The sequence below is a fragment of the Ictidomys tridecemlineatus genome, chromosome 11 (genome assembly GCF_052094955.1).
Source record: "Ictidomys tridecemlineatus isolate mIctTri1 chromosome 11, mIctTri1.hap1, whole genome shotgun sequence".
NCBI lineage: Eukaryota > Metazoa > Chordata > Mammalia > Rodentia > Sciuridae > Ictidomys > Ictidomys tridecemlineatus.
In genome coordinates this window covers 7,398,379-7,414,168 of record NC_135487.1, presented here as the reverse complement: position 1 = coordinate 7,414,168, position 15,790 = coordinate 7,398,379, and the positions used below count along the sequence as shown (strand labels likewise).

At 49.3% G+C, this 15,790-nt stretch overlaps 1 protein-coding gene across 3 annotated transcripts in view; it reads right to left on the bottom strand.

Moving 5' to 3' along the window:
• Positions 1-15,790, bottom strand: part of Disp3 (dispatched RND transporter family member 3) — a 45,629-nt gene that overhangs the window by 8,623 nt on the left and 21,216 nt on the right. For 2 of the 3 annotated variants that reach the window (XM_078025279.1, XM_078025280.1), the window contains exons 4-11: positions 6,263-6,399; positions 5,298-5,432; positions 4,794-4,954; positions 3,630-3,769; positions 3,195-3,343; positions 2,869-3,030; positions 2,076-2,237; positions 410-523 (exon numbers count right to left, since the gene is read on the bottom strand). In XM_078025279.1, the coding sequence (XP_077881405.1) occupies positions 410-523; positions 2,076-2,237; positions 2,869-3,030; positions 3,195-3,343; positions 3,630-3,769; positions 4,794-4,954; positions 5,298-5,432; positions 6,263-6,399 (1,160 nt within the window). The remainder of the gene's footprint in view (positions 1-409; positions 524-2,075; positions 2,238-2,868; positions 3,031-3,194; positions 3,344-3,629; positions 3,770-4,793; positions 4,955-5,297; positions 5,433-6,262; positions 6,400-15,790) is intronic. The other variant, XM_078025281.1, reaches the window with a different exon arrangement.

The window sequence follows — 15,790 nt, the reverse complement described above, 5'->3', positions numbered from 1 at the left end:
ACTAGGGTGGCCACCGTGTGAACAGGGGGCCTGGTGCTGGTGACCATGGTGGGAACAGGTGGTGGCAATGTGTAGGGTGACAGAAGCAGACACCCCTGCCCTGCAGGGCTGGTTCCTGCAGTACTATGTCCCTGCGGGTCCCCTCTGGTGGAGACCCCAGCAGGGAAACACCAGCCTCCAGGGCCCAGTCACCCCGCCAACACTCGGGAGGCTGTGGCAACCAGGCAGGGGAGTGGCGGGAGGCCCAGCTCTGGCCAGGGGAGTCGTGGGCCCGAGTGCGCCCCACACCCCGTCCCCCTCCGCCAAGGAGGACAAGGCTGTGGGAGGATGGAGGCTGAGCTTCGTCGGCTGCCTGTGCAGGGTCCCCAACTCCCGCTCCAGGAGGGCCCCGGCCCTGGCCCCAGCTCACCCTGCGGACTGGCCTCAGGCCGGCTGGCCCAGGGGGCCCCAGAGCCCCGCTTCCTTTTCTCCAGGGATGTCCGGATGCTGTTCTGCAGGCTGTGGGGCTTCTCCTGGAACAGACCTGACCCCCACACTGTGTCAGGGACAGCAGGGCCTCCCTGGCTGGCCCAGTGGGTAAAAGGCAGAGGCCGGGATCCTCCGGGGCCCAGAGCTGGGGGGGTGTCAGGGTCTGAAAGAGACCGGGTGGGGCTGAGGGGAACATCAGACACAGAACTGTGTCCCTGGGGCTGCACCTGCCTACAGACAGGCCACCGTGGGCTCTGCCCAGCTGCCTGCCCGGAGCCTGGGGAGCAAACACAGCCCCTCCTGAGCTTAGCCGTGCATCTGGCCCAGAAAAGCCCGGCGTCAGGAGCGTGGGAGTGGGGCCAGCAGGGACAACAGCAGGCCACGGGACTGCCACAGACGCTGTGGACTAGGGTTCTATTTGCTTTAAATGAGAGGAACCCCACGTGTCAGCAGCTGCGTCCCCACAGTGACCCGGGAGGAGAAAGTGGTTCAGGGAGGTTGGTGACCTGGGCAAGTGGCAAGAGCCATGCCCCAGAGGCTGTGCCCTGCTGCCCTCCTCAGCTGAAGCTCCACCTGTGGCCACGTGAAGGGCCACCTGTGGACTGAGCGATGAGCCCAGGGGTGGGCAGAGGCCCTGAGGTGGCAGTGAGGTCGTTTTGTGCCCAGGCAGGGCCATGGCACCCAGGGGACTCGAGCAGCACCTCTGAGCTTCAGCTGAATACCTGCCTGTGGCTAGCGCCATGACTGACGGGAAAACAGGTCACCAAGGACACGGCCCTGACTAAACCAAGGTGGCGGCGCTACCCCAGGGTCCTCGCATCTGCTTCTGCTGCCCCCGCAGAGGTTTGACGTTGGGCCGGCCTGCCCACCTGGACCTCAGGCTGCCCACCTGGAGGGCGAGGGCCTGGACCAGACCCTCCAAGGCAGGGAGCCCCGCTCACCCTGACGCCAGCTCCACCACCAGGGGCAGGAGAGGGAAGCCCCGGAGCACCTCAGCCCCAGGGCGTGTGGGCAGTGGTCAGCCCACTGGGCCTCATCCTGACAGCGCAGCCAGCCCCCTCCCCTCCACTCTGCCCCTGGGACACTCGGTCAGCACTGCCCCCCGCACTGGCTTCCAGGGAGAGTCAGAATGGACTCCAAACTCCCTGCTTCAGCCCACCGCCAGGGCCCAGCCACCCTGGCAGCCTTGGCTCCTACAGCTGCCCCTCCCTGATGTGGCCGTTCCTCCCCAGGCTGGCACTGCCCCTCAGCCCGCCCCGCCCAGTCTGGCTGACTCCCCTCCCCGGCCTCCCAGCCCAGGAAGTCCCTCCTCTCCTCAGCCTCAGAGACATCACCTCCCCGAGGGCCTGGCAGGACACCACACCCAGGGCACCCGCTGTCCCACAAGCTCTCGCGCACGATCGTGAACACAGGCTCCTGGAGCTCAGGGGCCTGTCCCTCCTGCCCACTGTGTCCTTGGTGCCAATGCATGGCGCCACCCAGGAAGCACATAATGAAACGTGAGGACAGAGGCCGGTGTCACACAGTGACGCGGAGCCTGGATCTCACACCTCTTAGGCGACAGTCTGGCGCTGGGTGGAGGGTGGCGATGTGCCAGGAGCGCTCACCTGAGCAGGTGATGCAGGAGATGCCCTCGGCGCTCAGGTTGTACTTGAGGTCCAGCAGCACCTGGATGTTGGTGTCCGGCCGGAAGAGCAGAGGGGCGCGGCTGGCGGGGCGGAGGCGGCTGGCGAACACCAGGGACAGGACAAGGATGGAGACGAAGAGCCCTGCGGGAGGGACGCTCCGCTAGGCGGGGCTGGCCCAGCAGCAAGTCCACAGCCAGGCAGCCAAGGGAGTGGGCAAGGCCGTGTGGCAGCCTGCGGGTGACACCTCCTGGGGACTTGTCCCCAGGGCAGGGGCTGTGCCATGTGGAGTCACTGGGTGAGCAGCCGGCCTCCTAGTGTGTCATAGCTCTCGAGGGGCTGGCACACCACCCGACAGCACCCAATTCCAACCTGCTGCTGAAGGTGCGGGCAGGTCAGTGCTGGGTGTGCCCTGAGCGCTCTGGCCTGGGCCTCTGCAGCGACCCTCACAGCCCTAATGGTGTCTCACCAGATGTGTTTCTCATTGTCCAGGACGAAGAGGAAACTGGGGGTCAGGCTGACACAGCCAAAGCCACAGAAAGCAGGCAGCAGAGCCGGGGTTCAAACTCAGCCAAGGCCAGCGTCAGGGTTCTGCACTACTGCCCAGCGCAGGGACCAGCTGTGGCCACAGCGGGACCAGCCACATTCTGCACAGGCAGGAGAGGCTCAGGGAGGGAGGCTCCGCCCAGACTCCAACCTCCAGTTCACCTCTGCATGGGCTCCTGGGAGCATGTGCTGGGCTGCAGGTGACGCAGGCAGGGGGTGGAGGACTCACCCACAACCACCCAGCGGCTCTTGACGGCGGACCACAGGGCCCAGTGGTTCAGCAGCTCCTGCAGCTGCACCAGGAGCTGGTCCCGGCTGCCCCTGCCAGGGCACGGCTGCAGGCCCTCTGGGGGCACGGACACCAGCGACACATCTCCCAGCTCCAGGGACACTGCCAGGGCAGAGTGGTGGCCTGTCACAGCCTTCTTGGCGTGTACCCCTCCAGGGAGGCCCAGCGTGTGAGGACCCCATGGGCTGCCTGGGCCACTGCCACTGGGACCGGCCTTCCCCACACCACGTGGCCAGCGGCCCCTCCCAGGCCTGCCCTGCTCTCACCCGGCTCCTCCTCGACGCTCAGCAAGGGGATGTCGTCGTCCAGGTAGGGCATGGGGCCCTGGCCAGGGCTGCCCCCTGCCCGCTCAGGGGTGGCAAACACGTCCCCAGGGAAGTGCAAGGAGCTCTTGTGGCCGCATTTCTGGTGGCAACTACGGGGAGGGCGGGGTGAGGCTTGAGTCCAGAGGCCATGGGCACCCGGGACACGAGCCTGTTCCCTCACGGTAAGGCACCCAGCTCCCGGGTTTTGGTGGGTGAGCAGTGGGTGACAGTTTGTGTAGACGGCGCTGGGAGAGCGGGCACCAGAGGTGACTAACACAACCTTTGCCCGCTGCCTGGCCCAGGACTGGCATACAGCAGGCACTCAATGAAGAACCCAAGGCTTTGGAAGATGGGGTGCCGTGTGGTGGCTCTGCAGGCAAGGACACGGTGGCTCACCTGGCCTGGCAGGAGCTCTCCAGGGGCGCCACGTAGAGGCTCCAGAGGCCCAGGGCTGCGGGCATGGTGAAGAGCACGGCCAGCCAGCAGCAGGACACGATCAGCGACATGAATAGGCCAAAGTCGTGCACGGCTGGGATCTGGACGGGGCGCGGAGGGACACACGCAGACACTCAGGCCCGGGCTGCTGGTGGTATGCCAGCGCTGGCCTTGGGGACATGGAGCTGGCCAAGGGGCTGAGGGCTGGCGAGGTGACGGCGGCTGGTGAAAGCCCTATCCCTGATGGCAGAGGCCCCTGTCCACCTGCAGCCCACTGCCCAGAGAGCCATCGGGACCAGAGGAAGGAGAGGAGCCGAGGAAGATGTCTCCCTCCAGACCTGGCTACACTGGCTGGGGGAAGGGAAGGGAAGATGCCACCTGAGGGAAGCAGGGAGTCCAGGGACAGGAGCCCAGAATCCCACAGGGACCTTCCTGGGCATGTGCCAGATGAGCCACGAGAGGCACCTTCACCGCCTTCTCATTCCACTCCCAGAATCATTCACAGTGAGGAACGCGCGGCTCAGAGAGGTTGAGCAACCAGCCCAAGTCACACAGAGCAGGTCTGAAATGGCCCTGCCTGCCCCCTGCTTGGCTCTCCAGGAGGCCTGGACAATCCCAGGGCACGCACAGTGGCCAGATGTGCTCTGCACCTCGGTCACCATGGCTGGGACTGCCTTTCGGGTTCCTTCAGCACTGTGGCCCCAGCCCACCGCTTTCCCCGATCCCCCTCAGGAACACAGGCCAGAGGGCGCAGCAGCACCAGGGACGAGGAGGTGGCACAGAGGGTGGGGACAGCCCCAGGCCCAGGTGGCCCCTGTGCGGTGTGGAGGAAGCCCCTTAACCTCTCTGGCCCCAGCCTCTGTCAGGAACCCGGGAGGCGATCACACCAGGGACCTGCGGGCTCTGTGCACCGTCCTGTGTCCCGGCAAGGCGCAGGCCACCCGTGGCGTCGGATCCAGCCTGTGCTAGGCTTCGGTAGCAGGTCAGGGGTGGACGCGGACTGCAGGGGGCAAGTGCCTTGAGGCCCAGGCCGCATGGTCACACTCAGGCCGGGGTAACACAGAGCCGGGGACAGCCCCGCAGGGGGCCAGGGAGGCTGGGACAGGGATGGGGCAGGTCCCCCACCTGGGAGAAGACGTTGGCCGCGTAGGCGGCGGCCGTGGTCAGGGAGGTGAAGAAGGTGGCCTTGCCGGCCGTCTGGATGGTGTGGACCATGCGCAGCTGCGGGTCCTCCAGGTGGGTGGCCTGGCGGTAGGTGTTGATGAACACAAAGACGTCGTCCACACCTGAGGAGGGCGTCCAGCTGCAGGGCAGGCCCAGGCACCGGCAGCCCCAGCAGCTCCCAGAGCCAGGCCCCAGGGCGGTCTTCTCAGCTTGCAGTGGGCAACGGCCCACTCGATGCGCCCACCCGGTCCTCCAGATCTCCGCCTCCGTCCCTCGCTTCCAGGGCTCCCGCCAGCCTCGCCTCTTTCTGCCCAGCACCTGCCACCATCCGCCGCCCCTCATATTCTAACCCCCACTTCAGGGCCCTGGGGTCGGGAGGGGGCTTAGAGGCCCCGTGGAGGCCAGGCCTGCCGTCCAGGGAGAAGGCCTTGGTGGGGAAGGGACCGAGTTCCCAAGGCCACTCACCAATGCCCACGATCACGAAGGCTGCCACCCCGTTGAGGATGCCCAGGTACTGAACGCCAAAGACCACGTGGTACAGGAAGAGCGCCACCAGGCAGCTGAGGCCGATGCTGGCGATCCCGAAGAAGGACAGGAACACTGGGCGGGCAGGGGGCACACAGGTGAGAGGGACCCTCGCAGAACACGAGCCCTGCTGGCGTCCCTGGCCTGCGCTGCGTCCTGCCTCTGGCCCTCCTCCCTGGATGCCCTCACCGCCATCTGCTCCCAACAGTCTCAGTGCTCTACGCCCAAGGGTGACTTTGGGAGACGCTGGGTGAGAGGCTGCAGTGCCCGGGGAAGCCACCCGCACAGGCCGCGAGCTGGGGACTAGTCTTTGCAGAGCTTGTCTCAAGTACTCGCAGAGGGTCACGGGTGTCACGTCCATGGCGTCTGTGACCACAGGAGCCCAGGCTGGGTGGAGAAGGCCCGGTGCCTGTCGGGCGCCCCACCGCCCAGGCATGCAGCGGGGGCCCAACAACACCACGGCGTGCATGACCACGCACCTCCTCCACCTCCAAGGGCAATTCCCTCCCCTGTCCACTTGGCGGACAGCAGTAGGCAGGAGCTGGTGAGCATAACAGCAGTAGGCAGGAGCTGGTGAGCATTGGAGGTGGCCGTAGTAAAGGGGGACAGGGACAAAGGGCAGCTGACTTGGGACAGAAACAGCCTGCAGAATGACCCATGGCCAAGCCCAACACCCCAGACTCCCCAGCACAAGGCTCCCAAGGAGACAGCAGGGGCAAACCCTAACTGCACGACGTCCAGGGCCGGGCCCTCTGCGCCACCTGACCTGTCTCTGAACCTCGGCTGCCTGCCCGGGGTGGCAGGTGGCTTCTGAGTCGGGCCCTGGATTCAAGGCCACCCTGGGACCCTTGAGAAGCTCTGGCCAGCAGCACCCTGGGGAGAGGGCGGCCCGGGGAGGCGCCTACCTGAGCAGGAGGTGAGGACGTAGACCAGGGCGGCTATGCAGCTGCTGCTGATGAAGGCCAGCAGCATGTCGTTGTTGAAGGTCCTGCGCACCTCGTAGTCAAAGAGGTCCGTGCCCCCGTAGAGCACCTGGACTTTGCTGGGGGAAGGACACGAGAGGACAGATGGGAGGGGATCCAACGTGGTGTGAACCCCAGAAGGACCAGGAGCCGCCGCGTTCTGGGCTTCACCTGGGCTGCACATCGGAATCGCCTGGGGCTTCCAGACTCCCTGCCATTCAGGCCAGCCGCCAAAGAGGTTTGTGAGCTGAGCCGCCAGCATCTGCTAAAGTCTCCCTGCGACTCAGGCATGGCCCAGGCTGGGGACCTCTGTCTACACAGCTGATCACCAACTAGATAGATCCAGATCCGGGGCCACCTTCCAGTCCCCAATCGTCCATAGCAAAGCTGACCCTGAAACGGGCCGCTGGACACTGGGTTTCACACGGCTGTGCAGCGTGTGTTTAACCCATTTCTAATAAGGAAAACCAGGCTGGGCCAACTGTGCTCCAGAGCATCACCACCAGTGACGTCTGACTGGCCAGGAAGGACAGCGGATTCAAGACAACAAGACCCTGAGGAAACACGCACAGCCAGACTGTGGACCTCAGGCAGCACAGGTGTGACCCCGGGAGACAGGGGACAGTGGTTGCCCTGGTTTGCTGTCCTCAGCGGCCTAATTCATGTTGACTGAAAAAATTACAGACTTGATGAAAACTCTCGGATCCAAGAAATTTGAGCAATAGACGCCACAAACCAAAAACTCAGATAAAAGTGCAACACGGCACATCATAACCCAACCGCTCAACAACACGGACCAGGAGAAAATTCAAAAAGCACTTGAGAAAAAAGACATGTCACATTCAGAGGAACAAAGATGAGGGTGACAGCCAGCTCCTCACTGGAAACAATACACTCAGAAACAAGTGCGTCAACATCCCTTCCACACTGGGGACACTCCCAGCCCGGGATTCTTTATCCTGCAGGAAATCTATTTCAAAACCAAGGCAAATAAAGACTTTCAGGTGCTCCAAAGATGAAATGGATCTCAGCGCACCCATCCTTCAGAGATGTGAAAGGAGGCTTTAGGCAGGCACACGACAGCGTAAGGAATGTGGGCTACACGAGGAACAAAGGCACCCCAAACGGAAATAACGTGAATGGAAACATGAAGTTTTCTTTTTTAAAAAAGTATTTTTTAAAAATATAATAAATAAAGTTCCAGTTGTTGATGGACCTTTATTTAATTTGTTTATTTATATGAGGTGCTAGGAATCGAACCCCTGCCTCACACATGGGAGGCAAGCACTCTACCTCTGAGCTACAACTCCAGCCCCTGAAATTTTCTTACTGTTTACTCAAGTACCTTTAAAAGATTACTGGCCACTTCTGAGATCACAAGAGAGTGTGAGATTTGTGATATAAGTAACACGTGTGATGACGAGCATGAAGACTAGGAGGGGTGACGGCAGCATATTATCATCATGCGTGATGTTCAGTGTGATGTGGTGCAACAGCACTTGAAGGTACACTGTGATAAGTGAAAGAGGGAGACTATGAATCCTGAAGCAACCACTAAAAGAAGAGTTATGGCTAAAAAGCCAACCAAGGAGATTAAACAGAAACATGGGAAATACTTAGTTTACCCCAAAGAGAAGAAAAGAAAAACAGAGAACCAATGGACAGTTAGGAAAAAATAAGACAGACATAGGTAAATCCAGATCAATAACTGCATTAACTGTAAGTGGATAAACACATCAATTAAAAGGCACAGACTGACAGGCAGATTTTTTAAAGTAAAGATCAGGTTCCATACAAAAAAAAAATCTACTTTCAATATAAAGATAAACATGTTAAAGCAAAGGGACAGGAAAAAATATACAAGGTTAACATGAACTAAAAGAAGGTTGAAGTGTTTATATTAATAACAAATGAAGTGAATTTCAGAGGAAAGAACATTATTAGGGATAAAGAAGGATAATTTTAAAATGAAGATAAGTCAATTCATTTAGAGAATACAATAATCCTACATGTTTCTGTATCTAATAACAGACCTTTAAATACATGAAACAAAAATTCAAAGCTATGAAAAAAGAAATAGATGAATCCACAATTATAGCTGAATACTCCAATACTCCTCTTATAATAATTGCTGGAACAATTAGAAAACCAGTGAGGATTCAGGAGACTTGAACAACACAATCAGCCAACTTGACCTCATTGTCATACACAGAATACTTCATCCAATGATGGAAGAATACATTCTTTTCAAGTGCAAAGGGACCATTTAACAAGACAGATCTTAGAACAGGCCATAAAACAAGAGTCCACAAATATGAAAGGACATGAGTCATACAGAGTATGTTCTCTGACTACAATAGAATTAAATAGAAAAGAGGAATTTGTAAACTAAATAACATATAACACATGGGTCAAACAGAGATCAAGAGGGAAAACAGAAAGTATTTTTAACTGAAATGAAAATTAAAATCAAAATACCAAAATTTGTGGGATATACTAAAATAGTAGTATTTAGGAAAAACTTTATAGCACTAAACAAGTATAGCATAAAAGGAGCCACTAATTGACCCAGTTATCCCACTTCTTGGTATATACCCAAAGGACTTAAAATTGGCATACTATAGTGACACAGCCACATCAATGTTTATAACAGCTCAATTCACAATAGCTAAGCTATGAAACCATAGCTTAGGTGACCTTCAACAGATAAAGGGATAAAGAAAATGTGATTATATATATATATATATAAAATCACATATATACACACACACACATACATACATACACATATACACACACATACATATATACCACACATTATACACACATACACAATGGAATATCACTCAGCCATAAAGAAAAATGAAATTATGGCATTTGCCAGTAAATGGATGAAACTGGAGATTATCATGCTAAGTGAAATAAGCCAATCCCTCAAAACCAAAAGCTGAATGTTCTGGTATATGGGTGTTAACCCACAATGGTTGGGGGGCGGTTGGAGTTCACTGGATCAGACAAAGAGGAATGAAGGGAAGGGAGAGGGGATGGGGACAGGAACGAGAGTAGAATGAATCAGACATAACTTTCCTATGTTCATATATGAATATATAACCGTGTAACTCCATATAAGGTACAAACCACAAGAATGGGAAGTTACACACCACGTATGCCAAAATACATTCTACTGTTACATGCATCAAAAGAATAAAAAAAGGAAAATAAGAGAAGTTTCAATCAATGACCTCAACTCTATTTTGAAACAGTAGAACAAGAAAAAATTAAATGTAAAGTAAGCAGAAGAAAGGAAATAATAAAGATCTAATCATAAATCAATAAAATAGAAAAACAGGAAAAAAGAGCAAATCAATTTTAAAAAAGATAGTTCTTTGAGAAAGTCAATAAAATTGATTAGCCTCTAGCTAGATAGATTGTGGAAAAAGAGAAAAAACACACATGAAAGAGGCAGTTACACTTCCTATATTATTAAGAAGATAACAAAGAAATGTTAGGAATCACTTTATACCATCAAATTTGCAAATATAAATGAAATGGACATATTTCATGAAGGGCTCAAATCACCAAAGCTCACACACAAAAACATTATCTTGACAGTCTTATATTTTTAAAAACTTTATTTGTGTTTTAAAACCTTTCCATAAAGAAAACTGTAGGCCCAGACAGTTCCACTGACAAGTGCTACAAAACCTTTAAGGAAGAAATACTGTCAACTCTCTCTATATAAACTCCCTAATAAAGTAAAAAAAGAGAATACTTCCCAACTCATTCTGGAAGGCAAGAAATGCCCTGATACCAGAAATAAGACAAAGATATTACAAAAGAGGACACTCCAACCTCTATCACAAACATAATATATCCATGAACATAGAATACAAATAGAACCTAACATTATATGGCAGATAATATATCCTAACCAAGGGGCCTTATCTCAGGAATAAGCAGTCAACAAATACAATCCATCATATTTAAAAAGAAGAAATTATGACCATCTCTCTAGATGCAGAAAAAATGTGGGAAAACCTACCAGACCCCCCCCCCCACCAAAAAAAAAAACTACTAGAAAATTAGGTAGAGTGGAACTTCTTAAACCTGAGAAAAAGACACCAGCAAAAAAACTCTGCATACTTCTATTAGGAATAAGACAGGGATGTCCACCCTCATCACTTCTGTCCAATGTTGTAATGGAGATGCTAGCCAGTGCAATCAGACAAGAAAAGGGAAAAACATGTATCAAAACTGGAAAAGGAGTAGCAAAACTGTCTTTATTAGCAGAAAACATGAATATACATGTAGAAACAACAAAACCAAACCAAAACCCCCTTGAAAATCCTTAATAGAACAAATAAGCTTAGCAAGGTTACAAAACACAAAAGAAATTATATTTATACACACTGCGATGAAAATTAGAAATTGAAATTTAAAAAATATCATTTGCAATAGCATAAAAATATGAAATGCTTGGGGGTAAATCTGGCAAAAGAAGTAAGCTATATTCTGTTTGTGGGTTTGAAGACTCTATATTAAGATGTCAGTTCTGCTTCAAATCAATCTGTGCATTATACACAATCATATTCAAGATCCCAGCAGAAACACGTAAACTGATTTTGGAGAAACACATAAACTGATTCCAAAATTCATGTGAAAATTCAAAGGACCTACAATAATTAAAACAACTTAAAAATGAAGAAGGTGTTGGGACTGGGGATGTGGCTCAAGCGGTTGCGCACTCGCCTAGCATATGCGGTGTGCTGGGTTCGATTCTCAGCACCACATAAAAATAAAATAAAGATGTTTTGTCCACTGGAAAAATAAAAAATAAAAAAATAAAGAATGTGGTTGAAGTACTAACACTAATTTCAAGTCTTGGTACAAAGCTGCAGTAATCAAGACTGTGGTCCAGTGTGTAGATGAAAAAATATAGATTAATCATATATCTATGGACAATAGATTTTTTTGTCCAAGGTGCAAAAGCAATCAGTGGAGAAAGAACAGTCTTTTCAAAGAATGATTCTGGAACAATCAGATATCCATATAAGATATCCACCTCAATCCATGGTTTGTATATATAAAAATATAAAGATTAACTCAGAACGGAACATCATAATACTAAGCATAAAAGCCACTTTTAAAATGGGCAAAAATTGACCAAAGATAAATAGATGTCAAATAAATACCAGAAAAGATACCCAAACCACTAGAAATTAGGGAAATACAGTAAAATGCCACTAGACATTTAATAGAATAGTTAAAATTTTTTTACCCTGACCATACCAGGTTTTATACTGACCATACCAGATTTTCAGGTATGATCAGTGTAAAAAGTTTTTTGTTTTGTTTCGTTGTTGTTTTAGATTCCACTGGAGTTTCTACATATATATTCATGTTTTCTGCTAATAAAGACTGTTTTGCTTCTTCTTTTCCAGTTCAGATACATTTATTCTTTTTCTTGCCTGATTGCACTGGCTAGCATCTCCATTACAACACTGAATAGAAGCACAGGAAAAGATGCAAAACTGAAATTCCATACACTACTGGTAGGAATGTAAAATGGTGCACCCAATTTGGCAAACAATTTGGCAGTTTCTCAAAAAAAAGCTTACACTTACCATATGATCAGTAATTTCAATCCTAAGTATTTACCTAAGACAAATGAAAATATATGTCCACACGAAGGCTTATACATGAAGGTTCATTGCACCTTTATCTGTAACTCAAATATCCATCAATCGGTCAATGGGTAAACAATATATGCCATTTCCATACAAGGGAATACTACTCAGCACTCAAAATAAGCTGTTGATACATGGAAGGCCAAACAAAGCAGCACATACCATGTAACATGTATAGGAAGTTCTAGGAAATGGAGACCACTATATAATTATAGAAAACAGAAAGTGGTGGCCTGAGGTTGGGATGGGGAGGCATGATTGGTGGACCAATCATCAGGACTGCGTGAGAAACATATTTCAAGTGATAAATGAGCTCACTATTTAGATTGCAGGGGAGGTTTTGTGGTAGATACAGGTATCAAAACCAACCAAATTATAAAGCTTAAGTATGTGTAGTTGGTTATATGTCAATTAGACCTCAATGAACTTTTAAGAAATATACCAAAGCCCAGTAGGAAATTTCTCAGGATTACCTACTTTGTTAAGTTAAATAGCTTAGTTGTTAAATCAATCACTTATTTGTTCACACATCAATCTGTACAGCATTTGTAGAGCATCTCCTAAGTGCTAAGTCCTTCCTAGTTGCCAGCTATAAAAAGACATAGGCCCAAACACTTATTCTCAAGTAGAAAGAAACAGCTCATGGAAGACCAGTGTCTTGCCTAGAACCACAGTGGTCCCCTGTGTCTATGGACTGGCCCCAGCTCACCCTCCAATAGCAAAATCCAGGGAGGCTCAAGGCTCCTATATAATATGTCATAGTATTTGCATATAATTTACATACATCTTTCTGCATATTTTAAATCATCTCTAGATCACTAATAATACCTAAATCAATGTGAACAATGTGTCAGTAATTTTACTGTATGAAGAAATAATAACAAAAAAGCATATTATATTTGGTGCAGATGCAATTTTTCCCTGAATAATCTCAATCCTCAGCTTGCTGAATCTGAGGCTCCAGAATCTGAGGGTATAGAGGGCCTGCAGTACTAAAATGTCATATAAAATTCAGATAAAAATCATCTGATAACAGCAAAGCTGCTGAAGGAATAGACAAGAGGCAGGGGGGGGCAGGGCTAGACTGCAGAAAGGGAAGAACCTGGAAAAGGCTGAGTGGCTGCTTTTACCCTGGAGGCATGTGCTACTTCTGAACATGGGCAGAGGGCTGAAAATCTCGGTTGGAAATCAGATAAATTAGTAGAGCTTTGGGTAAAACCTGCCAGCCAGATGAACACCAGCCAGTGCTCCCTTAGTACTTTTGCTGAAGACAGCGGCTGTCTGGGACATGAGGCTAAAGTACCTAAGCTCAGGAGAAAATGCAGGGTGCTTTGTCCTGTTTTGTTTTCGCAGCTTTGAGAGATAAAAATTAGAGTTTGGAACCAGGGAGAGGGACTTTACAGAATACACTAACTCTCAGTTGAAAATCCTAGAGAATTTAGGGCCAACTACAGGAAGACTTGAAACACATAGGGCCATGACCCATTCTTGGTGAACCATTCTTGACTCCATGCAGTAACTATTCTCTGACCAGTGGAGAGAAGGATAAGCTTTCTGTGTGGGAAATAACAACACTTGAACTTATGCATTTTTTTTTAACAAAACATCCATCATGTAGTAAAATCACCAGGCTATCCCCAGATAGAAGCCCATGACCAAAAACCAAGTGAAAAAACAGACTGCAGGGCTGGGGTGTGGCTCAGTGGTAAGCGCTCACCCAGCTTGGTGAGGCACTGGGCTCGATCCCCAGCACCACATAAAGTATAAAAAATAAAGACAAATGCTGTACAGATTGATGTGTGAACAATCAATTTTGAACCACCTATAACTAAAAAATAAATATTAAAAAAAACAGACTGCAGGAACAAATGCATGTGTTACTCATATATTCACATTAGCTGATAAGAACTTTGAAATAACTATAATTAGTGTGTTTAACAACAGAGAGGAAATTATGGAGAAAATAAATAAAATATGAAGAACTTCACCAGTGATGTAGACCTGTAACAAAGAATCAAATGCAAATTCTCAACAAAACACAGAATATTAACAGCTTAATAGACGTTAAATGGCAGATTAGAGCCAAGAGAAGACAGGATTAGTGATTTGGAATAACTAAACCAAAGCATAGAAAGAAAAAAATTAGGTGAAACCTAGAAAAGAGCACTGAAGACATGGAACTTAATGAAAAGATGTAGCATTTGTGAAATTAAAGTCATAAAAGGAGAAGTACAAAGAACAAGAGAGAAGCAATGTTTGAAGAAATAATAGCCAGGAAGTTCCTAATACTGTTTACGACAATCAACCTACAGATTCAAGAAGCTCTGAGACCCAAGCAGAAAACTATATCAACATACTTTACAGTAAAATCAATGAAACCAAAGATTAATAGAAATCTTAAAACCTGATGGGGAAAAAAGACAATCATTTAAAGGAACGACAAAAAAGATACACAGCCAACTTTCCTGTAGAACTGATGGAAGTCAGACGACAATGGAGTGACATCTTTGAGGTAGCAAAAGAAAATAACTGTCAATTTATAGCGAGACCAGCAAAACGAAAGAAAAATAAAGATGTTTTTAAGATACACAAAAGAGAGAATTTACCACTAGCAAACCCGATCTAAAAGAATACTAAAGAGAGTTTTTCAGACACAAGGAAAATAATCCCAGAGGGAAACATAAAATTGTAGAAAGTAATGAAAAGCAACAGGAAAGGTAACTACGTGAATAAATATAAATGAACGCAGATTCTGTAAAATAATGGAATGTCTTATAAAGTTTAAAATGTATACAGAATTTAAAAACGTGACAAAAATGCAAAGGTGAGGAACAACGAAGGTAGTGAAAGTGCGCTAGGACTCTGGTGTTACTGGAGCATGATCATCTGCGTGACTCGGTGCTAAGTCAAGGTGCACGCTGTCATCTCTGGGATCACCAATAATAGAATCATAAGAAAAGACTTTGTTAATTGAAAAGAAGACACTAAAATCAAGTCCACAGAGCCCTGGCTGTCCCTCCTGCTATGAAGCTCTACAGGGAGAGGGACTTTTCCCCTAAGGGCAGGGGTAATGCCTTGGCAGAGAAAAGAGTTTGTATATAAAATACTGAAGACGCTTCCTGAGTTAACCCCTCAGCTACCTCTCCCCGGGGCACCTCCATTCCATTCATGTATTCATTCATTCCTCAGATAAATCATCAGTACAGGGTGGCCGACACTGCCAGGGGGCCATTCTTACAGAAATGAGCCAGGCTCACCAAACTCCCACCAAGACGAACAAATCAGACCTTTCTCAAACTTTTAATGCACAAATAACAGAAATGATGCAAGTCTGGGGAAGGGCTTGTGATTTCATATTTCTGACAATCCCACAGGTGATGTTAATGTTGCCAACTCAAGGACTGCACTTTGGGTTACAACCAAAACAGAGTGACAAATGCTATAATGAAATTGTAGCTCAGAAAGGTGAACTTGCTCACCCAAACTCACAATTAAGTGGAGTAACTGGGATCTGACCGTAAGTGATAACCCATTAGAGATACCTGTGGAAACAGGTAGAGAGGGCATTTAATCCAGCCTCAGGGAAATGCTACCCAAGTTGGATCTTAATAGAGGAACAGGAGTTTGCCTGGCAAAGAAGAAGGGGAACAGAAAGCTTGTAGTGCAGAAACTGTCATTAAAAACTCAAGGGAGAGGGCTGGAATTAGAAACCAGTATGTGAATCTTACTCCACCACTGATGAACTTTAAATTTTTGAACAACTTACTTGTGCTGTGCCTCAGGT